At 45.9% G+C, this 25,538-nt stretch overlaps 1 protein-coding gene across 1 annotated transcript; it reads left to right on the plus strand.

The window, feature by feature from the left end:
* The first annotated feature begins 1,821 nt into the window (after positions 1–1,821).
* Positions 1,822–25,503, plus strand: yes1 (YES proto-oncogene 1, Src family tyrosine kinase). Its single transcript, XM_030364770.1, has 12 exons — positions 1,822–2,250; positions 12,430–12,726; positions 13,723–13,822; positions 14,524–14,622; positions 15,601–15,704; positions 16,210–16,359; positions 16,869–17,024; positions 18,695–18,874; positions 19,101–19,177; positions 19,579–19,732; positions 20,435–20,566; positions 22,714–25,503. The coding sequence occupies exons 2-12, from the start codon at positions 12,438–12,440 to the stop codon at positions 22,920–22,922; spliced, it is 1,650 nt and encodes a 549-aa protein (XP_030220630.1). The 5' UTR covers positions 1,822–2,250; positions 12,430–12,437; the 3' UTR covers positions 22,923–25,503.
* Positions 25,504–25,538: the final 35 nt, after the last annotated feature.

A 25,538-nucleotide genomic window follows, 5' to 3' on the forward strand; every position in this document is an offset into this window, starting at 1 on the left:
GATGGAAAATGTTTATTTTTTTAAGAACCGATATGAATACAAACATTTAATCAAACATAATTAACTGAAGATTTCTGTGTGACCTGGAGCCCATGGCAGAAAACCGGCAGGTTAGTCATCAAAGACTGAAATCTTGTTATTCATGCAGGTTGTCATGCTTTGTCCCAATGTGAATGGCCAATGTGTATATATGTGTTGAATTATACTATAATACGTCTCTGCTCTGGTTCCGCAGAAATATAATAACTATAGTAGCCTAAATAATAATTGGTTCAGGAGTGAAGTCACAGAGCCAAAGTTTGCGGGGGATGGATGAAGAAGAGAGGTAGGTTGCCTTGAAGGACCCGGATCATCTTCGAGTAGGCCTACTTAGAGGATATTTTTTATGATTCATGTGTGTATGTTCAGAAACTCCCAATGCGTGTTTTGGGGGTAAATTGTGTGGGGAAATAAACCTGAAAAACGTTTTGTGAAACCCACAGTCTGTTCAGAGAGACATCTAATTTAAAAGGCACACTTTTCGTAGATATCTAACAACGGCTGAATACAGTCAATATTTTTGAACTAGCTATCTCAGTAAAAGGTTTCGGACAAATAAAAAAAAAGGTGTAGCCTACTCACTTGTTGATAAATTCATAGGCCTATATTATTTATAATTATAGGCTAAGTTTAGGTTGTAAGATAAATGTCAGAGAGGGAAGACAAAACAAAGAGATGCTGACAGAAAGCTAGACGGATAGAAGATAATAGATAGATAGACCTTGAACAATAAACCCACAATTACCAACACTGCAATTGGAACTTTAGAACTGGGATTGGGCCTATAGCCCAAGAAGAACAAGACACAGAGGACCAAATATCATCCGTGACCTTGAGTGATCGCCTGCATTTATGAGAGAGCTGGATGGATTGCAAAGTGATCCACCAGCCAAACATCCTTCTTTTGGTAGCCCCCTTTATGAGGCTTTTAAACGTGACTCAGAGTTCACAATATAGGCTACGTCATTAGCTCAGTGTCCGCTGACATTCCTCAAACTCACATGTGTAACTCGTCAAGAAAAAGCCTTTGAAGCAATGTATTCAGTTCTGTAGTGGCTCCACAACAAGATTTCAGAGTTTAAAGTCAGAACTATTTTTTATTCTGAGCTTAAAGACATAATTCTGACAAAGTTAGCACTCAAAAAAAATCATCATATAGCCTATGTGTAGGCCTATTCTTTTGAGTCCTGAGTTTAAAGTCGGAATTCTGACTTGATAGTCAGAATTCTGACTGCATCTCAGAATTCTGACTTCACAGTCAGAACTCTTTTTAATCTGGTAGTTGAATTTTGAAATTAGAGTCAGAATTCCGAGATTACAGTCTGAACTCCAACAAAACAATCACCTGTGGCCCTATTCCTATTCCGTAGGATGGAGCTAAAGAGAGAAAGAAAATAAAGCTAAACACAAAAAAGTATATTATAAAAGTAATATCAGAAAATCTGTTGAATGTATCCTTCCATACAAGGTATTTCAGATTAACGCCTAAATCACTGTTATTGTGATAGGCGTAACAAAGGCTTTAAGTGCAAAAACGACAGCGAGGGAGGTTTATTAAGCTTATCAGAGGCCGTTTCCAACATCAAAGCCTAGAGGGCGCCAATGCCATTTGGATTTGGTTCAACTAAGGTTCAAAGGTTAAACGACCCTAGACATTTGTGGTTATTTTAACTATTGATTTATTTATTTATTTTAAATTTAAAAAAATATATATATATTCAAAAACGATGCACAGTTAAATTGCCAGGAAAACCGGGGCGGTCAGGGATGATTTTCCACACCAATATGCATTTGGGATGTCGGCCATATTGAGTGCATGGGAAATCCTCGCTAAAGGGGATGATTCTTCCTGGCCTCGTCCTAGCTGCTACTTCTATTGTTGTGGGGCTCAATGGAGGCTTCGCCGGTTCCTGTTTTTGTTATTCTCCATGGTCGACGATCTCCGCCTTCGTGAAACAATCCAGGCATTTAATATACATGCGGTAACGACTGGTCGATCCTTGTGATTGAACATTAACACAAGGGACCTTGGGATTGTACGTTTGTGGGCGCACGAGAGAAGCCGCCATGGGACCGACCGAAGACTGAGATTTCACAGTCGAGTCAGCCTTCGTAGGGTAATTCCTCCTGGATTTTAACCATAAACTACGTGGAACAAACGCCACAGGACGTATGTAGCCTCACCCCGAAGCAATAAAGGTCTCTTTTACGGTAAGTGTTTTTTTTTTTTAAAGTGAACATTTGAGCCGAAAGTAGTTTGGAAAGTAAACGGTGGAGCGATAGGTTTTCGCTGACTGTCTCGCTTTAACAACATAGGAAGAAGTTAAAACAATTGTCCAAGACGTCTGTTCATCTTGCTTCACAGAAACAAGGCATGGGAGTTGAATTTAAAATGCGGCCCGAACTGACGGCAATAGTCGTCTTCGTGTTATGGTGGCTGTCTGGAATCGCCTAAGCTTTCCTTCCAAAGTTAACCTACGAGTCTGTCTCTAACACATTCAAACCTAACGTTACTGAGGCCTATGTGATCTGGCCCACATACTGTACAACATGTGATGGACCTATAGATCATATTTTATTCCCAAACATTTACTTGGCACTTGAAAACGCCGCACGATTTTGAGTCGTGTCATATATATACATAGATAGATGGATTGATACATGAGTAGGTTACTGTCCTCATTTCATTATACACATTAGTGGCCTCTATTCTAGTGTTTAATTTGTACTGATGTGGTTCCTCCCTCATACTTGGAGTCTCAAAATGTGTACTACTCGCCTGCGGGTGTGCTCTAGCAATGTGTGTGTAGATGCAATGTTGTCCTCCAGTAATCCCCCTCTATGGTAATCCTCAGTCTGTGCAGTAGGCCTACTACCCTGGACGACACTTTGGTCGTCTCCCATTTACACACTCTCTCTCGCTCTCTCACTCACACACACATGCACACGGACAGCTGGAGTGGAGTAGCCTGTTGGCAACTAAGTGAGGAGCATTCACAGGTGGTGTTTGCTGGGGAAGCTGGGCTGAAGGATCTCCACTCCTTGAACATCCCTAGCTGTATAGATGTTCACCATTTGTGTACATTATATGCGTGGTATGTTTGTAAGGCAAGCTTCCATTAGCTTGCCAAAATGTTGATAATCCTCAAAAGAAAAAAATTCCCAGATGGGTTACATTGGTGGGGAAGAGAGTGAACGACAAAGCTGTGATGATGTCTAAGTCAGCAGAATTCAGCGGATGTCTATGGTGCTGTGGCTTTTGTGTTCGCCCGACAGGGACAGAACTATAGGGAGAGCTCTTCTTTGAAGATGTCTCTCTCCCTTGCCCACCCTGACTCAATCCTTTGACAGGCACAGCAGGTGGTCTGAATGGCATGAATGGAGTCGGAAGGAAGTCCGTCCCCACCCCCATCTCGCTCTCCTCCTCTGCTCTCTGTGATTGGCAGAGATTGCAGGATGCCCCAGTGATAAGCACCACAGAATGTCTGCCAGGGCTGTGACCGAATTACACTGCTTAGTGTGGGGTGCCTTTCGTATGCTCTCAATCCTTCTGGCTGGCAGCCCATATCAGCTGAACAAATGTGTTTTTCTTATTCCTTAAAGCCTGACCTGCTTATATATAGAGGCAATGTATTTTTGCCAGTATAATATCCAACTTTCATGGTGGTTCATGCAATCAAGCTCAGGCGTTAGCCTATTTGAGGTTGTGTGAATCGACAGGCACTGAGGAGACTTAAAGGTGTGCCGAAAGTGAGTGCAAACATGACGCAATGCTGTGGCTCAAAGGTTACAGCACCTTTTCCAGGACCGTTTCACCTATCTGATTAAGCACCTCAGCGATAGGGTTCTTGATGAGTGCTAGTTTAGCTAGCTTCCAAATACATTTCTCTGTCTACTTATTTTACCTTGCTGAGCTACCCTTGCTGGTTGATATGTATGTTAAAGGCTAAGCATGACGTTGATACTGTGAAGCGTGATACTACCATGTCTGAGCCTAGGTGATTGACTGAACTTTTACCTTATTTTTTCTTTCAAGAGGAGTCTTTTGACCTCAAGTCATGATAGTCCTTTTCTTTATCTATCCCAGGGCAATTTATCATGAACTGCTGTGGCCATAACAATAGTTGATTTATATTTCTATAACGCTGTTGAAAAGGTTATGTTGCTCTTAATTTGACAGGTTATGCATCATTATCATAAAAAACGATGACAGTGGACCTGATTCAGGGAAAGGCTCCTATTCAGTCTTGTGTTCTTATCTCGGAAATCGTATTGTCCAACCCTAATGGGATTCCCCCATCCCAGTCCTGGAAAATTGTGTCATGAGGCCCAGTGAAAGCCAGCATGTCCCTTTTAATGTGACGCTCCATGTTTGCTGTCTGGCCCCAAGCCCCCCTGGTCACATGTCCTCCTGGGAAAGGCTTGGCCTCCCAACGTTTGTTTGAGCGCCACACATTTTGTCAAATCCCCTTTTACCACAGCATGATGGGTACAGCTTTCAAATGAGAAGCAACTGCTGGTTCACCCAGTTCTTGTTTTGTGACTCTGCTTTGTAAAGACTGCCTTGTGGGTTTAGGAATACAGCAAACAGGGAAATTGAAATGAGTTATATGGTTCCTTATTTCACTTGTTGTTCTAAGTGCACCTACAATCAGGCTTTTTTATAGGCTTATTGGTTAAACCTTTGTAGAGTAATTCTTTCCTCAACATTGCCTATTCAATTTGTTCTGTATGCAAGGGTAGATGTATGATTAATTTGATAAATGTGTTTAAATGGAAGCATTTCTTTCCAACACCCGTGGTTTTTCCCTCTCTAAATGACAACTCCTAGAGTAGTCATTCATAATCCAATTCGTGACTAGAATCTCATTTGTGGCCTGTGCTTGTGCACGCATATTTCTGCAGTCTGTCACCCTGTTCCCTTGGAACCAGCAAAATATTTTTTTCTTTTGCTTTTTTCACCATTGCAAATATTATTATCTATTTAACAGCCTACTATTAACCACGTCCCCGGGAAGAGGGCAGCCGATAATCTGACTTTGGGCCCGTCCACGCACAGAGCCGAAACGGGCGAAACCGATCCGGTTTTGTTTTATGCGGTTCAGGAATATCTAGTTGTATGTAATGTGGTTGTAGGCTGAATAATGAGATGATACCAGCCAGGGGATGGGTAGTTTTATCAGGAGAACTGGGTATTTTTCCTTGTCCTTAAAGAGATGGCCAAATGCACTACAGTGTCTCAAACCCTTTTGCTTTCCGCATCCCTTTGCTCTCAACGCATCTTGTTGCAGAGACCGCATGTAGCCTGGCATCGCCAGACCAACTGCAAGATGCAATTAGGCTGGAACATCTCTGTTCATATTCGATTTCCAAACGGCGTCACCTACGGGCCAAGACCAAAAGACCCCTGGACGCATAGGTCGGATAGGAGGCCTGCAACAAAACGGGTGATGGATCTTCCTTCTCAGCAAAAGATAGAAGCACTGTCGTTGCTTCTTCTTTGAGTGAAAATATACCGTACAGTCTGTATAATACTGCCTCGGTAGAGGAATTGACCGACCGTTTCACAACAGCGACAGACATCTTTGTTGTTGTTGTTGTTGTTGTTGTTGTTGGAAAGGCCTCTGCGGCACTCCTCTACGGCGCTGCTCTACTCCGTCATCATGTTTATCCCAACTCGTATTAGATAAGCGCTTGTGAAATGGTCAGTCTATCTCGTACCTGGCAGACATGGTTCTGTATCGGAGGGTAGCCAGTCCTTATCTGCAGCAGAGCAAATTTAAACTGGAGCTTGCAAGATTCGTCTGGTTCCAAGCCTAACCATAATGTGGAGTCTGTCAAAGAGGAATATGTTGGGATAATGGCGTCTTTGTCATTCATAAACCCACCTATCGTAAGTTATTTCCACATGTATATCAATGCATGATGGTTTGGCAGCCTACTACTACTCTACTACTGTGGTCTGTGTGGTGGTCTAGAGAGGTAGAGGAATTGTTGCCTTGTCACAACATTATGGACTTGCTGCGGAGCAGAGAATGTTCTACCATCACTATCATATTAAGGGTTTCCCCTCTAAAACAAGCTGACTTCCTAACGGCTGACTGAGGAAATGTAGTGAATGTAGTGTACTGAATCAATACAGTCATTCCCGTACCACTTATTTCGTCGTACTGCTCAACGAGACTGCTCCATAGGGATGGCCACTGTTTACCAGGAGGGCAGTATTGGGGCTCAACATTGTTATCAGGGTAGTCCACAAGGTACTTGTCGTACAGCTGGCTTGCGGCCCTGAATTGTACTGTAAAATCTAAGGACAAATTCAACTCTTTGCAGCACGTTCACCATTTATTTTGGTATTGGTCACTCATTTAAACCAACCTCCACCCATTTCGATTTTGTCCTATCCCTTTGCCGTGGAGAGCAGATGTGTGCTTTTGTTCGAACGGAGGACGCAGGCAGATGCTTCCAGGCGGACTCTCCACGGTGCATTACTGTGTTTTTGTCGTAAGGTCGGGATGAGCATTGCGACACTGCTGTCCTGTCGTGAGCACTCATTAGCATTTGCACTGGTTATTGTTAGCATTTGTATGGCTTTCCACTGGTCTGGGAAATGTTGAGGATACCGCTGAATGTGGGGAGAACCACAAGGCACAGTCTTCCACTCCCTCTTTTCTCCATAACAAAAGATGAATTAGAGGGTTTTAGACGGGCCTGAAATACACTTTTTGTAGTCAGTTTTAAAAGGAGGTGTCATCAGGCTCCCTTTTCACCAGGGATGGCTCTGTGGGTGAACCTCCTAGGATAGGTATCAGAGTAATGCTTTATTCTAGCATCGAAAAACAGTGACGAAAAGACCAAGTGAATCCAATGGGATTCACATGCAACTTCTTACGATGGATGCAGAACAAAATGCATTCCCAAATGATCTCCTCTCACTGAAGCATCCATAGTTTGTCTAAATTCCTTTTGATTAAAGGACATTATTTAACAACCAAACTCAAATAGGCCCTTTCTAAAATGTGTAATATGTAACGGAACATCCACGGCGTCATCACTTGCAAAAATAGTGAGCAAAATGACTAATGTGCATGCACACAACTAACACATTCATGTACACAAATCATTATTGCAAGCACTTTAACTGTAGCCTCGCCTACCAGAATCTCGTACTTCATTTAATTTGCACAGAGTGTCTGGACCCACTCAATTGACTAACGTTAACTCACTTGAAGGCGGGTGTCTGTTGAAGTTTAAAACTATTGGATCTGCCCAGTGCCACTCTGGATCTTCCATAACCAATCGCTTACGTTTGGCCAGGAATCACATTGCACGCAGGCTGTAAACAAACCAAACACTGTGCGTGAGCCGTGAAGATGTCCGGCAACGAGAGCTGACTTTAACGTCATTGTTCTCAGCCACTCCCTCTGTTCGCTGAGTGGACGCACAAAATTTAGACGGAAATAACCGACTTGCATACCGCAGACCCAGACCAATGCCGTGTTCCAATACCCGTACTGTCCGTACTTACTAGCCAAATTTTAAGTACGAGTACGTTCCAATTCAGATCTGGCGAAAATAAGTATACTTCAAGGACCCGGATGTCGTACTCAAAACGGGCTAATCGTGAAGTGTGGATCGAACATGGACCTACCTAACTGCTCAGTGGCGCAGGGCAACATCAAGGAGCGATATGCTTCCGCATCATTGGTCTATGGCTACGCCCTATTTCATGACGTACCGGATGCAGAAATATAGAACGCATGCATGCCCATCCCCCCACTCCGGTCCAACAACAATATAAAATGATACCGTAATGCACCTGTTCTTTGTCTTTGGATCTTTTGAATAAATGGATCAATGCATGATGAATCACAATGATCGCAAGCAGAGGACCATGAGAGTTATTGAGCAGCAGATGAACTAGTCCAAAAATCGGACACGTTAACGAAGCACTGAACTAGGCCCTCTCGGATGCCATTTGTTTCACTACGACTCCTTTCAGCTGAACACCCCTCTTCCCCAGCGAGATAACGGCTAATAAAACGCTTGAGGTGGCGTTTTGAAAAGAAAAAACATACATTTTTTTAGGACATGGCATGAAGGTAATTATGAGCCTTTGATTGATATCCAGACATTTTTCGCGGAGACACATTCCTGTTCCCCACTTGTATTAGAGTGAACGGAGATCTCCGTTCACTCTGGGTCCCATGATTTGAGGGACCCGTCCACAGCCCGCTTAAACAGCTGCAATACCAGGCTTGGCCGCTGAGCACTGGTGGATTGCGGAAGTATGCAGTGTTCCTGGGGGCCTGGGATCGAAGGACACTTTCCGTACTCAACGGCAGCCATCTTAGCCACGTAGCGGAAGAGGCGGAGCCAGGCTGAGCCAAAGTCGGCCCATTTTCCACATAGCCTGCATTAATAGTCATTTTGTAGTTTTTATAGCTTTTTATAGCTGCTAGGCGTAAAGAGTTCACCGTTAAAAGTGGGATGTTTATTGCGGGGGAGGAGCCACGGCAATAAAAAAATTAACGTAGTAGATAGTACGGATAGTATACTTCCTTAAAGTATACTCATGGAAGTACGGGTATTGGAACACGGCACAAGTACTGAAGGGAAATAATAAATTAGTGCAAGTACTTAGGCGGGCAGAGCCAGGCTACTTTAACTGCACAACAAGTAACCAATCCCATTAAGGGAAACTACGGCTTTGGCTGGCGCCGCCCACTAAACCAGCGCAAGGCTGCATTTGTGCGGACAAGGACGTCTGTTTCGTTATGAAAAAGACATCACAAACGGACTCACAGTGCTCGCGATAATACTATAGGTGCACGCATGTGTCGGGCTGTCAACGAATATTCGAAGTTCGAATATTCGTTCGAAATGTATCCAACAACGCGAATTCGAACGTGAAAATTAATATTCGAATGTGAAAAAACACTCCCGCGGTACAAGCGCCTCTATCTGCTTTGTGAATGAGCCTCTCTCTGTTCGCGATGTCCCTCATAATATTAGAATGTGAAAAAAACACTCCCGCGGTACAAGTGTAACAGACTAGTATTGTGAAGAGCGAATGTATTTTATCCCCTCGGGGTTTCCGTACTTGGATATAGGTATTCCAGCTCTCACGCTGTGACTGGGTGACTTCTGATATGTACTGTAAACAAGACTATTTTCCCTTCCACGCTTGTGTCATTCTTGTCATATAAATATCTAAGTGCCAACGCTCGGTTACACAAGCGCCTATCTGCTTTGTGAGTGAGCCTCTGTTTGTTCGCGATGTCCCTCATAATATTTGAATGTGAAAAAACACTCCCGCGGTACAAGCGCCTAACTGCTTTGTGAATGAGCCTCTGTCTGTTCGCGATGTCCCTCGTTTTAAAGTAAGGAAATGCCCAGCAGGAAGCCGCGGCCCACCAGCACTCTCAACGAGACGGCAAACATATTCGAAGTTCGAATATTCGTTCGAAATGTATCCAAAAACGCAATATTCGAATAGTTCGAATTCGTGATTTTTTTCCAAACGAACATTCGAATGTCATTTGTGTACGTGCGCAATGTCGTTTTTGCTTGTGATTTTTTGGCAGTGATATTCCGCCATAAACATCTCCATCCAAACTATCATAAAACGTTCATGTTTCGGCTGTGAGCTACCTCCTTGCTCTCTGTGCCAGAGAGCATTGGTCTTGCATTGCAAGTGAAATTGCTGGAAAATGAACAAATTTCACACACAGCATTATCGACCTCCCTGAGGGACCTGCGGGCTTATGAACTATTCATGGCCATATCAGTCTTCAGGACGACAGGTACAGAGAGGGAGCCGTACATTTACAACCCTGACCTCCTTTTAGCTTCTGCAGATTAATCTTGTTGAAGCTGGGGTGGTAATGTTGCATTCAAAACAGCCTTTACCAACCTCTAAAATAACTAAGTGGGTATTTTACATAAAGCTGATGAGGTGAAACAAGTGTCAAGCCTTGATCATTTCATCACAAAAATTCCCCTCAGTAGAATGCTTACATTTGGTAAAGGATCTGAGGTGCAGCTTTTTAACGTTGTGGATTTGCACTCCAAGTTAGTCCATCTCTAAAATCTTTAGAAAAGATCACAAAATACGGAAAAATTTGGTGTTCTAAGGCAAGGCAACTTAATATAGCATTTTTCATAAAGGAGGCAGACTATAAGTACTTAAAATAGAAACATTGCCATACCATCAAATTTAATATTAAAAAAGATAATTGAAAAGTAATAAAATAAAATGGATACGTAAAAGAAAATAAAGTAAAAGAATGCTTTGTTGAAAGCCTAAGCCTCATAACATCTGTCCATTTTCTTCCGGATAAGACAGTAGGACAATCCAGGATTATGTTGACTTGGGTCATAGGGCAAAGACTTTGGCCATGTGTCGGTCCCTTCTCAAGCTACAAGATACCACCACCCCTGCTCTGTCACATTCACCATGTTGACTTGCCCTCCTTCCAAGAACATATGTTGGTTTAGCTTTAGCTTTAAGCATTTAGCTCAAGCACTGCCTAGTGCCTCGTTGGCACTTTAAAGCTACGAGGTGGCTGACATGCAGGTCAGCGCAAGGTCAAAGGTGGCTGTCAGGTTCACAAAGACCTCTGTTGTGGCGTCAGTGGCTGCTCTATTCAAACTATGTCACCAACAGCTGGTAAATTCCCCGTCTTGCCCCGACTTCCTCGACAATGGAAAAAAAGTCCAACCTCGTCCCAGTCCAACCATGCCAGTCCGAAGATGGAGCGATGAATATGTTTGGAATGATCAAACAATGGTCGGTATATGGCGGAATCCTTATTTTTCCCAATGAGAAAGTGAAGGCGCTACATTTATTGCCCTGGTGATTGGTGAGTCACCCTCTACTAACCAAGTCTATGCCAAGGAGTACTGCATCCTTATCCAGCTGCTCTCGATTTAGCTTGGGCCTACTGACTTCAGGTCTGACTGAACAAGTCTGCATATTGGCTGTGCTACTGGCGATACATAGGCCGTAATCACCATATCATGCCTCTAAATACTTCCCATTTGCCTCTGAATTAAGATGTCCATTTATTTAAGATGTTCATCTTCTCCCAGGTTTGCTATGGCTGTTTTCATCTCAATGCTGAACCCTTTAAATCTTTGAGTGAAAGCAACTAACAAGCGCAAGCGTCGCACACATCTCTGATCAACCTTGTTCAGTAGTGTCTTACTCGACGGCAGTGAAATTGATGTGTGGCAACACTACTAAGTTACCTCACACTCTCCGCCCCGAAGCGTCTGACACCGGTTTCTTCCAGGGACCACATTCCTCTAACGATGCACACACGTCTGACGCACCCATTTGGGTATAGCAGTGGTTAAAGTATTTATGCTTTTCCTAATGAGTTGAACTAAATCAATGGGCTGACATCAATTTCCCTAATCATCCACCCAGCCTAAAGCTGTGCTGATGACAACCATTAACTACTCATCCATAAAGTCATGAGCTGGTACCCTAGCACATGATGGATATGGAGTGACATGCATAGATCCACGCACAACGCATATCGTGTAACCGTTAGCTCTGTGGGAAAGACTTCCATCTTTATCTCTTGGAAGGCTGTTATGCTCTGCTTCTCAAATCTCACACATATCTTTGTATTGGGGGCGGGTGTGGCCAGGGCTCTTAACATGGCCATAGGCTGTAATGGGATCTGCATTATCTGGCTGCTGTTGGACATCTGAGACATGCAAGGTCATGTTTAGCCAGAAATATTTGCATCTCCTTTCCCCACCTGATAGTGTGTTGACGACAAATATTTTGGTGCCGCGAAGGCTTTATATCAAGGCTTTGTAAAGGTGTGAATATCAGCCATATGCTACAAATATCGGTTTACTATATTCGCCTGGAAGCCCGCTTCCTATAGTAGAAAACCACAACACATAATGTTGGCATGAGTTTCCCTCAGAGTGGAACGGATCCAGCGTTGCAGCTTCATTAGGTGTTGACGATTGAGACAGTGTTTTGGGAAAAAACTGGTGAATATCTGACGGGTACTCTATATGCTAATATACACCTGTGGGCTGATGAAAAAATCCTAAATCTGTGCTTTCAAATCATCAACATAGAAGCATGAGGTAAAGGGAGAGTATTGCTCCTTAAACAAGGTCAAAGTCCTCTGTTTTGTTTTGGGGGATATGAGCTGATTGGGTAAAATGTTAACTTCTATTAAACTTCTATAACTTACCATAGGGCAAGTCTGTTCACCTGATCAATAAGCCTCCTTCCCTGATGACGCGGTATAACGACTGATCTCCTTTTTGAACGCTCACCCGGGTCGTGTCCCGCAAGCAACTATATGATCATCAGTATTTTAACATCATCCTCCTCCTCCTCCTCCTCCACCTCAGGCTCGGGGATGGGTTGCGTCAAGAGCAAAGAGGACAAGGGCCCGGCGCTCAAGTACCGACCGGACAACAGCGCGTCGGGGCCGGGCAACTCCCACATGGGCCACTACGGGCCGGACCCCACCCTCATGGGCCACTCCCCCGCTGCCAAGATGAACAACAGCGGCTACGGCGGCCACGGCATGGGCGCCTCGCTCACGCCCTTCGGCGGCGCGTCGGCCATCATGACGCCGTTCGGCGGCGCCTCCAGCTCCTTCACGGCGGTGGCGGTCAGCAGTCCCTTCCCCGGCGTGGTGACAGGTCAGTGTGGGGGTGGTGGGGAGGGAGGGGCCTGGAGGTTTATGGCAGAGGAGTAAGGGGGTGTGGGGGCGTAGGAAGTTGAAGAGGAAGGAGTTGAGTGGGATGGCATCGTGAAGTCTCTTTGACGGTTTGTTTTTTCCGCCGTCATCCATCGTCTTGTCAGCTTAGCTCAGATAATGTGGTTTGTTTTGGGGGATTAGAGTGAGGTTTGTGTCTACCGTTTTGCAGACGTCGATCCGCACCTGTGGTCTAGATGAGCGTTAGTGTTTAGCTGTCTTGCATCGTTCTCTCTTTCAAGATGCCACCTCCTGTGAGCGCTCCAGGCGCTGCATTGTTTTTCATGAATACACTGTGAAGTCATGTCCTGGGAGCAGTGTGTGACATCACGTTTGTTATGCACATTAAGTGGTGAATAACAGATGCTAACAGCGAATTACAGTTTGTGTATGGTTTTGTTCAGAACATTCTGCCCCACATCTTAAAACTAATCTTAATTTCACGAGCACAATCTCGTGTGTTATCTTGTTTTGTGAAGATGCATATGCCACAGCCGTTGGCTGTGGTTATGGATATGTTGAAGCGGTAAGGCAAGGCATCAATTTTAAATGGGAATGAATTATTTATATTTCATGAGCCTTGAGCCTTTTTCTTTACTCAGGAAAAGATCAAAGATCACCCCAAATGGTTGAGGGTTACGCCCTCTATAATTTATTCCATAGAGAAGCAGTGGCCAACTGGCGAAATGTAATGGACGTAATAAGCCATGAAAGACCTGACATGGTTTAGAAGTGGTCTCAAACCAGCAGGTTGACATTAGACAAACGATCCTAGATGGAGCACATTTTGGCGGCTGCAAACAGAATCTCAGTTTTAACGTACGGGCGGAGACTCCGCTATTTGGGGCTTCCTACAAACATCCGGTTATTTTCCCTCCGTGACATCTAACCCCCTCGACCCCTGACCCCTTGGGCTTCTTCGTCCCCCTCCCACGTCCAGGCGGCGTGACCTTTTTCGTGGCGCTGTACGACTACGAAGCGAGGACGGCGGACGACCTCTCGTTCTCAAAGGGCGACCGCTTCCAGATCATCAATAACACGTGAGTGCGCTGACGGGAAGGCACGCCCAGTGCACGCTCCTCGGCCGTCCCGGAAGGACGTGGCGAGGAGCGGCGCAACGCTTGATCCAAGGACAGGAGCGGCATGAGGCGAAATAGAAATGATGATCATCGTGTGTGTGTGTGTGTGTGTGTGTGTGTTCGACCATGAGCCTCCGATTTGTTTTTAATCACACTCATGCGATCTGTGCTCCTGTATAAAGAAGCATGCGGGCATTCGATGGCCAATCTGTCTAGCCCTCATCGCTACACTATACCAGCAGGACGCTGGTGGCGGGACTCCAGCTTGTTGACAATCACAGAGCAGCTCGAAATGAGTATTTTACCTTAATGCACAGCAGGCTGAATTGCATCCTGCTGCTATAGGCTAGCCAATGACAGTCAATGTCGGAATTTGATGGCCATTACAGTGCGAGGTGCTGGGAGCATATGCTGTTCTTGTTTTGGGGAAATCTGTTGAAAACCGTTTTAAGTTGTTTCTGGTGTTGCCTCTATAATCCTAGCAATATTTGCCTACTTCTTCAGGGGGGTGGATGCACATAGTCATTCTGAGGTGGTTTTTACTTTACTGTGTCGTGACATGTCTCTGATTTAATTTACCTACGATCTATCCTGCATGCTTTTTTTTTTTTTATCCAATCAGTGTTTCTGATGCCTCTCTCTCCCTTTCTCTCTCTCTTTAGGGAAGGTGACTGGTGGGAAGCTCGCTCTATCAACACGGGTCAGAAGGGTTACATCCCAAGCAACTACGTGGCCCCGGCAGATTCGATACAGGCCGAAGAGTAAGACCTCAGTCTCCCTACCTTGTTGTTTCACTTTAGATCTTTTAGGGCTTCATTTGTTTGTTCTTTGTTACAACTGTCAGTACAAAATGCAAATCATTTCAATATAGATGACCATATTGAAATACAAATACAAATCTAGACGCGGTTAATGGAGCTCAGTGATTGCAGGTTGGATTCGGCCTTGAAGCCAGATGGTCACCTTTCAGTAATGAGATAGCTAGCTAAAGGGCTGCATGGCGACACCCTGCCCTGGGAGCACATGACCGGACATTGGACAATAGGTCCCTGTGCTGCGCTAGACTGGGACCAGATCTGCCTGGCTGCTTGCTGCTGGAGCAGAAGTAATGCTACTGTGTGGTGGCTCACAGTTAAAGGGCCAATGCTACCGGGCTGTATGTGATCACTTAGTTCCCCTTTGCATGTCGTAACAGGCCCTTTTCTCTGGAATTCAGAGGGTTTGGTATTTCCCCCCCCCCCCCCAAAGAGGCGGGGTTGCTTTGATTGTTGATTTATTAGGTTTGGTATTTGTTGTATGCAAACCGGTTTGTAGTCACAATATGCTTGCTTGGGGCAGGTGGAATGATTTGTGTTTGGTGTAATCGTGGAACAGACTGTTTGCCTAGGGATATGTTCACGTGAATTGGGTGCCTTTTAAACTTACAGTATCATAGGGCTTCTCCATTCCTGTCAACGTTATATTAGTCATCCAGAAGTGGGAAGGATACATATTTTGATGTATTATATAATTTTTCTTTCCATCCGTTGAGTATGAGGGCTTAACTATTTAGTTTAAGATCACCGTGGTACTTATTGGTAAAGAAGCTCTTTATATGTCATCAATGCATAGGGGTTGTGTTCTGTGATTTGTAACAGGCAGGGCTTTCAGTCACTTGTAGTCGTAATTCATTTAGGATTCCTATTCGTAGTGTATTTTATTGTCTTCCTCCTGTGACGCATGGCTCTCCTCTTCGACAGATGGTACTTTGGAAAAATGGGCCGGAAGGATGCAGAGCGTCTTCTGCTTGTGCCGGGGAACCAGAGGGGGACGTTCCTGGCACGAGAGAGCGAGACCACTAAAGGTAATGGGCCAACCAACCGTAAACAACAACACATGATCACGTTCATCATTTATCAGTCCTTCGTTGGACCACGGTTTAAACACGCTCGGTGTGAATCTCACTACTGCGGTGTATACAGAACAGAATTGTTGTTGCATTTACTTGTGTATTTTAGTGCACTTCAAAACGTTCCTGTTCGGGCTTGGCCTCCAGTGTTGCTGCTTGCAGCTTTTTTCAATAATGGCTCATCCAAGCAAACTTCACACTTGCTGCTGCGCTCCCTTCTGCAATTCACCCAGCAAGCGGGAAGTCAATGGGATGAACCCTTGTCGAGATAACTTGAAGGACAGAGTTGACAAATGTATAGAATCAGCAACTCCACTTTTCACCTCCACAGTTTGATAAATGCTTGGTTAAACTGCGTTTGTCTTTCACCCGTCTATAAACGGGAAGCTGTAACGGAGCGCTACCTGTGAAATCCCCAGCCGAGCCGTTGAGTGAGGTCTCCTCTCGTTCCCCCTGACAGGCGCCTACTCCCTCTCCATCCGGGACTGGGACGACATGAAGGGCGACAACGTCAAACACTACAAGATCCGCAAGCTGGACAGCGGGGGCTATTACATCACCACGCGGGCCCAGTTCGACGCGCTGCAGAAGCTGGTGAAGCACTACACAGGTACGTCCGCTCCCCCCCCCCCCCCCCCCCCTCTCTGTGCTCCGGCCTCGATGAACTCATGTCCCCGGGCGGGCACACACACACGGCTGATGTTTGGAGATATTGTTGTTTTCGCACAAAAGCAGAGCGCGCCTTTGGTGTCGGTTGCGCTCGGCCTGTTATTACTTGAGCAGAACACATGACGCGTGTAGACCTTTGTGTCGCCCTTGTGTTTTCCTGATGCCGTGAGTCAGGGCCTTTTTTTTTTTTAAAGGGGGTTCTTGTTACAATGACGTTGAGGCCGGTTTGGTAACAACAACAATCATTTAATTTCTGACGTTTATTGGCTGACCGAGAGAGCAGGGACTTTGAGAATTTATTATTTTCACCTGCCAGAGTTGAATAGTGTGTGTGTGTGTGTGTGCGTGTGCGCGTGCGTGCGTGCGTGCGTGTTCTGCTGGGAGTGGAGGCTGTACTCTGCGTTCTCATAACAGAGACCCACTGACCGTCGTCATGTCCACTCTGTGCAGAGCATTCAGACGGGCTGTGCTACAGGCTGACCACGGTGTGCCCCACGGTGAAGCCCCAGACACAGGGCCTGGCCAAGGACGCCTGGGAGATCCCCCGGGACTCCCTCCGACTGGAGCTCAAGCTGGGCCAGGGCTGCTTCGGAGAGGTCTGGATGGGTAAGACGACCTCCTCCACCGCCTCTTGTCATGGGTTTAAAGTCTCCACAAGTTTGGCACCATTGTGTGTTTGATGGAGGTGAATCACCACGTACACAAGTTAATAAAGAATAGAAGTGTACTTTATTAATGACGAGACTTCATGCACACATTTTATTTATAGTATATACAGCCTAGTGTAGAGAACAAAAGTTCGTCCCTGGTTGATCGTTGTATATATTGCTTAACTTTGCTTCCTTGCCACTCAGATTCTGTAGAAATCTGTCTGCAATCAAGGAAGTTCCTTAATGTACGAAAAATTCATTATCTTCCAATCAGACTTTCACAACCGTCATTGCTACTCAAAAATGAACATTGCATATAATTTACAGAGCAAAGAACCAGCACTGTCTGTTGGGGTTGCATTATGCTGACATTCTAAATCCAGAATCGGGTGACATTCACATGAATACATATCACTCACTCACACACTCAAACTCACTCACAGTCACACACACACAAAATCACAGGTTGCCTCCCACACTGTGTGGGGGTATTGCTGTTGGCCTCTCCTTTAATAACTCCACTTTTTCGTCAAAATGTTTTCTGAGAACAAGTTGGAACCTGCATCCTTCCTCTTACTGCCAGAAATCCCCTGATTCAATAATCGTATCAATCAATCATGCTTTCAGTGATATTGCATCATCACATTTTGCGTATCGTTCATGCCATCAAATATAAAGTATATGATTATACGTCACTATAGTTGATGTGTTAAACTCGACACATTTGGAAACTGTTTCGTCATGGAAGTTAAGACACTCTGGGAAATGCAGCGGTAAAAAGGGAACTTCAGTTTGGTTTTTCCCTCTTTCGACGTTGTGCAAACCTGCCTACGTGATTCCGTCCGGTGTGATGAATCCGCCCAGTTAAGCCCGGTGACAGTGGTGCTGCGTGCCCGGCCCCGTCTCTCTGTGTGGGAGCCCGGGCGTGACTAAACCGGCTCTGAATCAGGAAGTGGCTGCTTATCTAATGACCACTCGGACGCGAGCTCAATGAGCTGTCCTGTCGCTTTAAAGAACATACAGACTCGCCGCAAGCGCGCACACGCATGCATACACACACGCGCTCACACGCAGACACATTGCACGCACACACCTTTGGATGCCATCGGATTTATATCTTTATGGCTCATGACCCAGCCTGTCGATACCTACCCTGCGGCAGGCTTTGCCTTCTTTTTTTTGTAACTTTTGTCTGGCTTATTAATCGTTCATCTTGTTATGAATCATTAAGCTTTAAGCTTCACAAAAGACTAAAGCCATTGTGCGATAAGTCTGTTTTTAACGCAAGTCACACTGAATAACAAGGTTGTTCATATAAAGGGGGAAATAATTGTGTTGCATATGAAAAATACTGCCATATTAATATGAATGAGCTTATATCTTTCATATAATGCAAGTATAATATATACAATACAAGAAATAATATATTTTCATTGTTATAAAACATAAAAAATAAAAAACAGTACTTTTAGTGTGATTTTATCGCAATGTATGCCATGAACGATGCAACATAATTGCACCAGTTCGGCATTTTCAATGAATACCGTAGAGCGTGTTCACCCGTGTTCACCCGTGTCCAACCCCCCCCAGCTAATCCAACCTGCGTTGCGTCTGAATTGTGATCAGGCACGTGGAACGGCACCACCAAGGTGGCCATCAAGACCCTGAAGCCCGGCACCATGTCGCCCGAGGCCTTCCTGCAGGAGGCCCAGATCATGAAGAAGCTCCGCCACGACAAGCTGGTGCCGCTGTACGCCGTGGTGTCGGAGGAGCCCATCTACATCGTGACCGAGTACATGGGGAAAGGTGAGCAGAGCCGTCGCTACACATTGTCACTAATTCATACTTTATTTTATCCCCATGCAATGTAATGGATCGTAGGATTGAGCGTGGATAATTAGTTTCAATTTCGTTTTCCTGTCATATTTATCTTTTTTTTATTTTCTCTATTTTGTCTTGTTTTAGCTTTTATATCTAGCCCTTGACCGAATTCGGTCGGAACTTTGCCTGAACTATGACGTGTTTTCTCCAGGGAGTTTACTGGACTTCCTGAAGGAGGGAGATGGAAAATGCCTGAAGCTGCCCCAGCTGGTGGACATGGCTTCACAGGTAAAGCACGGGAGGTTGTCCTTGATTACAAACAACACGGTCTACATCCCTGCCCACTGCAGGGAGTACCTCTTAGCCTAGCCGCCATGAGTCTATTCATTTACATTTAGGGCATTTAGCAGATGCTTTTATCCAGAGCGACTTACAATAAGTGTCAGTGTCCTGTGTGTGGTTGTCTGAACAATTATGAGGGTCAAATAATGACCATTCATTTTCCCGTTTAAGTGAACAACGCACCAGCACACAAAAAAGGAACGTTTCAGCCTCTAAATATCCCCCAGAGGCCTGTCCTCTCTGCTCCATCTGCTTCCGCTCTCTCTGACCTCCATGTATCCTTTTTGTCTGTCCCGCCTCCCTTGTCCGTCCTCACCACCCCCTTCTTGTCCAATCACGTGGCTCAGATCGCCGACGGCATGGCCTTCATCGAGAGGATGAACTACATCCACAGGGACCTCCGGGCCGCCAACATCCTGGTGGGGGAAACCTTGTGTTGCAAGATCGCTGACTTCGGGCTGGCTCGCCTCATCGAGGACAACGAGTACACGGCCAGACAAGGTGGGTGTGGCCGCGCGGATCCTGTGCCCTTTGACTCCCCCTACGGGAGCTGACCCCCTTTCTAAACTCTGTTTCTATGTTGAGGCACGTTGAGTCTGCCTCGTGGATGAAAAGTGGTGTATAAATAAAGTTGCCTGGCCTTGCCTAAAACGTCCGGCCACTCATGATATCTGAGAATCTGCTGAAGTGATAATGCTTGATATAAACCTGTTGGCCCATACGGTGCTCGTGGTTCACACGGCTTGCCCATCGGCATGAGCTTCGTTTTCCAGAGCTCATTTGAACGCAGCCCCGTTTTAAGTCCTTAATCACCTTAAACGGCTGTTTATAAACCCAATGTGACTTTGCATGCATGCCCGAATTCAGCTCATCCCATTAAACCTCATTATGAATTGATCTCGATTTCCCTGCCCCGTTCTACTGCCTGCTCGTGCGACCTAAGTGTGTTGTGTCACGGTGCGACAAAACAGCGGCAGACGGTATAATACGGGCATGTCCGTATCAAACATTTATAATCCCACTTGACTCAACAGCATGTCAACAGCACCGAGAGTAACCGGAGTCTGTTTGCGTGTTTAACCCTTTTCTCCCCCTTCACCGCACGGCACGGTGACCGCAGGGCAAAGTCCACCTCGCTCGCGCACGCTCCATCATCACCGTCCCGTCTGTCTCACTTCCTCTTCCTCCCCGTCGGCTTTTCAGGTGCCAAGTTCCCCATCAAGTGGACAGCGCCCGAGGCAGCCCTGTACGGCCGCTTCACCATCAAGTCTGACGGCTGGTCCTTCGGCATCCTGCTGACCGAGCTGGTCACCAAGGGCCGGGTGCCCTACCCGGGTACGTTTGGGGGTGGGGGGGAAACTGTGTGTGTGTGTATATACCTGTAGTAGTGCATGTTTATCTTGCGTCAATAGGGTTGCACCGTTTCCTTTTTTTTTTTTTTTTTGTCAATATTGACTCCGAAAGGAACTTCCCCTGAGCCTCCGTCGAACGATACCGAATCAATATTTGAGTGTTGGTTTCGTTGTGGCTGTTTTGCCACTTTGAGGGGAGAGCAATGGGACCCGCAAGTGGTGTTCACAGACGCCAATGCGTTCCAAAATAGCACAGCACACTAGTTTATGACCCTCCACAGATGTCTTCTTGCTCATCCGTCCGTGGGAAAGTACCCCCACTCTTCCACGTATGGCTTTAACTCCGGGGATATTCCAATTCACAAACAGCCGGGCCGACGCCTGTCGCCTGAACTCTGACCTCTGCAGGCCGGCGCCGGTACTGCGCCGTGTCTGGTTGACAGGGGTGACCGGTCCCTGATTACAGAGCGGGCCATATGGCCGACACAAACCACCGGCTCTTATAGGCTACCATCTGGCTCCTGTGGCCTCGTTGGCATTCAGCGTGTCCCTCCCCCTCCCTTTGGTCTAATTAATGTGCCCAAGAGCTGCTACTTCTGAGGACTTGCCCCACCCCCCCCCCCTCTCCATCCCCATCGGCCCATTCCAGAGGCGGTGTCTCGATCGCTGCCCAGATCTCGGCCCCTTTGCGGCTTTCACTGTCTAGTCGTCGCCGAGTTACGAGGACCGATTTAGTAGCGCGGGGGGGGGGGGGGGGGGGGGGGGGACCTCGCGGCTTAATTGGCATGAGAACAGCGAACCACTGAGGCATGACATGGTGTATCTACATCTAGTATCAAAGCGCGCGCGTGCGTGTGTGTGTGTGTGTGTGTGTGTGTGTGTGTGTGTGTGTGTGTGTGTGTGTGTGTGTGTGTGTGTGTGTGTGTGTGTGTGTGTGTGTGTGTGTGTGTGTGTGTGTGTGTGTGTGTGTGTGTCGTAATGACAAGCCTTATTCACATCCGCAACATAAATCACGGCAACACCAAACCCAATGCCCCCCCCCCCCCCGCCCCCCTACGAGCCCCCTAACCCAACCGCCCAGTTGTTGTTCCAAGGCCTATCGGGTTGCTCCCAGATGGGCTGGGGAACCTGAGGAGGAGTGGTCGCCCGGCAGAGACCCAGTAGCCGCGGGCCAGCGCTGTCTGGTGGTGGACTGCATGCTGAACCTCTGCTGTCACGTCGGAGACACTGGGTTCACAGTCACCGCGATGAACCCACCGGGCCGGGCCGGGGCATGGCCATCGTGCTTAACACGAGGATTTTCTAAGCTTTTTGGAGCATGCCACACTTAATATACTTGGTTGTTGCTTCAAAGCACTGGTAAGAACCAGATGTCGGCGTTCCTGTGTGGGTCAATTACATTCCCCAGGCGTATTTCACTCTCGCTAGTACCACAATACAGCTCCCAAAACTATTCATTATGGTCATGGTTGGCTTGATGCCGTTAAGCAAACATACAACAGGGAATGATCCAGTAAAGTGATCGCTGGTTGTCAACAATGTCACAATTTTGGACCCTTCACAGCTGTCGGGCATTACACCAAGTTTGCTGTGGGTGAAAAGACACCAAAAGACAGTTTTATGTCCCTTTTTCATTGTTTGAATTACTTCTATCTGAACCGAGCATACAAGCTTTGCATTCTGCTGAGCCATTGATTGTAGCCTGACCTAATACGGGCGATATCAGGCTACAACTAATGCGCCTGAAACGCGCATTAGTCTGGAACCTCTCTGTTCGTTGTCGGATTTCTATGGACCATTATTAAAGGGCACAGACCAAAACGTACAACCGATCAGAGCAACGAAACATTTGACTCATCAGTCGCGTCCGGTTTTGGGTCGTTTGCGGGAGGTTGCTAGTTTGATCCCCGACTGTTGAGATGTCCCTGAGCAAGGCGCCTAACCCCGACGGCTGCTGACGAGCCGGCTGTCGCCCGGTGTGGTCGACTCTGCCGTCGGTGTGTGCATGAATGGTTGGAGGTCGCTTTGGATAAAAGCGTCGGCGAAATCCCTCAACACGGTGCCCCACTTGTACTGCATGACCTAACCCCAGCGCTGTGTCTCTCCCCCCCCCCCCCCCCCCCCTCCCAGGCATGGTGAACCGGGAGGTGCTGGAGCAGGTGGAGCGCGGCTACCGCATGCCCTGCCCCACGGGCTGCCCCGAGTCCCTGCACGAGATGATGAGGCAGTGCTGGAAGAAGGACCCCGACGAGAGGCCCACCTTCGAGTACATCCAGTCCTTCCTGGAGGACTACTTCACCGCCACGGAGCCCCAGTACCAGCCGGGGGATAACCTCTAGACCACCGGCAGCACCGGTAGAGCCCACCACCATCACCTCCATGGCTAGAGGTCCCCAGCAGATGGGGGGGTGAGGGAGGGGAGAAGAGGATATTTTTTTTTTATAGAAAAAGATGTAGGTTGAATTATAGGCGATTTAACAGACGCTGGCTAAGCTATAGGGTACCGGATCGAGGGCTACGAGTACCAGGACCACAAAGAGTACGTGGACAGGAAAAACCCGAGAGCTCCGTGCTAATATCCCACAAACGTTGGCGGCCAAACGGGACGTACCTGCAGTGTCTACCGCGGTGCGAGTGTGTCTGGGTGTGGATGTGTGAAAACGATTGTTTTTTGGGGGGGGGGGGGGGGGGGGGGATGGGATGGGTTGGTGGTCTTTTTACTCAAAAGACGAAGCTGGTTTCACCTTTTAAGGTGATGTTGTTTGTTGTGTATGTTTGGATGGCTGAGGGGAAGCGGGGGGGGGGGAATGTGTCGGGCGGGGAATGAGAGCTGAAGTGTAAGTCGGTACCGAGGTACGAGAGAAGACCAGCGGAAACAAAACAGTCCACCTGCACCGGCCTGAACACTGTGATCCAAAAACTAGACGGAGGTCCTCGAAGCGGTGCACTTCGTGACCTTTCTTTGGGAATATTTTCTTCTGAACATTTGCAATTGCACAGGTTGTTTGTACTTGTGCCACAAAGTACATAGTACATTTCTTCCCGTTTTTGTTTTCTCCAAACCACCCCCCTTCCCTCTTCCTACAACATAAGTCTTTAACATTTGCTGTTGAGATATTTTCAGCATAGAACAGGAATTGTGGTTCACCCTGCGTTTTGTTGTTTTAATTTGTTTTAGTTTTATATCATTTTGTTTTATGACCATTGCCTGGTTCTGAATTGGATGTGTACGTGCTAAACCTCTTAGGGGGAGGGTGAAGTTGTGTCAAAGGAGCGGTTTTAGTAGAAGGGGAAAATGGTAAGAGAGTATAAGCAGTAGCCCATGTACATGCAAAGAAATGTATTCCACCACCAGGTGCAAAGAGTTTGGGAAATACAAGAATGATGGAGAATGATTAGGGTAATTGTTTTTTTTTGTCTTCATTTCGTACAGCTAGAATTGGAAAATCATGGTTAAAATGGAGGATTAACACATGGAATTTAATGTGGGGGAAACCTTTTGCTCTAACCGTTTTTTGTTGTTGTTGAAAGAGACACTTCAGCTGTGAACATTTTAAAAGTAATACATTTACTGTTGATTTTTATATATTTTTGTTTGATCAAGTGTGGCTGTGCTGGCGTCAAAAGATCTATCACATAGTGCTTCTAACGGCCCACGCCTCCTAATACAGAAGTGTTTTTTTTTTATTTTGGATTCAGGGGATTTTCAGAGTGAGGAGGGACAGTGATCTAACTGTTGTCACAATTTGATTCTTGCATGTAGATTAGGGCTGGGTAAAAATATCGATTCATCAATGCACTGCAATTTATTTGTTCTCGATTCAATTACGATTCAGAATATTTTGAAATCGATTATTTCCATTAGAAAAAAAAAAAGAAGCGTACTCAGTCATTGTAATCTAGAAGCGAGTATGCCTAAATGTACATGCCCTTTTACATTTGTCCATGTTATGATTATTACTTTTATGCTGCAAGTTTAGCTCAGGAACAATGGTGTATTCCCTTTTTGCTAGTTAAAGCACAATGAGATGGTTAATTCATTTTGAAATGGTTCATTCTAAATAATATTTAGGTATGTTATCATCTGCACGTATTATTGAATCGATATCGAAGCAATTGGATCAATATCAAATCGATAGCTAATCAAGACCTAAAGAATCAAATTGAATTGTGAGGTACCTGGCAATACCCAGCCCTAATGTAGATCATGACTACGATGTCTATACTACTGTCTTTTTGTTTGATTTGCTTCACTTCACAAATCACAAACAATAAAACTATGCTTTCAACATCTGAAATTCTATGCAAATTTATGATTCAAAAGTACGATGGGATGATAAGATTATATTTCGCCGTGATTGCCTGATACAACCCCCTGCCAACCCCCTCCAACTTGGTTTACCCCATTAGCAAATTTTGTGGTCTGAATGATGTACAGATTTAAAGCTCTTTGGCGGGCAAGGAAGTAAACCTCTTTCTCATTCTCTTATTATCTTTGGAAGGAACAAAAGCTTTGCAGATGCTTTTGGTTGAAAGATGGCTTCATTCATTTATTTTTTTATATGTATGGAAATGGGAAACTCGAAGATGGGCTGTAAAGAACAGGCCCTTTTTTAATGGCGTTTTTATCCCTTACCAGTCCAAAAGAAGGTAATGAGGATTTGCAAGACTCCAGCAGCCATTTTCCTGTTACCCATTTCTTTCCTCTTTTTTTCCAATGATCAATGGAGGAGGAGAGGTGGGAAAGTCATTCTCATTTCATTCTTGGTGCCTGGGTGCACTGCTCTGGAGAATCCAATTTGCGCCTGCTCCAAATGCTGGCAGTAAGTGAGAATTGAGAGATGGACATTTCAGAGAATAGATACTAATATGATTTGTACAGTGAAAAATGGTTGAATAAAAGTTGTATCTTAATATTTACCCTTAATTGTTTTTCTTTTTGTTTTGAACCATAT

This window comes from Gadus morhua, chromosome 8, assembly GCF_902167405.1.
Source record: "Gadus morhua chromosome 8, gadMor3.0, whole genome shotgun sequence".
Taxonomy (NCBI): Eukaryota; Metazoa; Chordata; class Actinopteri; order Gadiformes; family Gadidae; genus Gadus; species Gadus morhua.

Coding starts and splice junctions, on each gene's coding strand:
- yes1 (XM_030364770.1), top strand. CDS start 12,438: ATGGGTTGCGTCAAGAGCAAAGAGGACAAGGGCCCGGCGCTCAAGTAC. Junction 13,823..14,523: donor TTCCAGATCATCAATAACAC/GTGAGTGCGCTG, acceptor CTCTCTCTTTAG/GGAAGGTGACTGGTGGGAAG. Junction 20,567..22,713: donor GGGCCGGGTGCCCTACCCGG/GTACGTTTGGGG, acceptor CCCCCCTCCCAG/GCATGGTGAACCGGGAGGTG.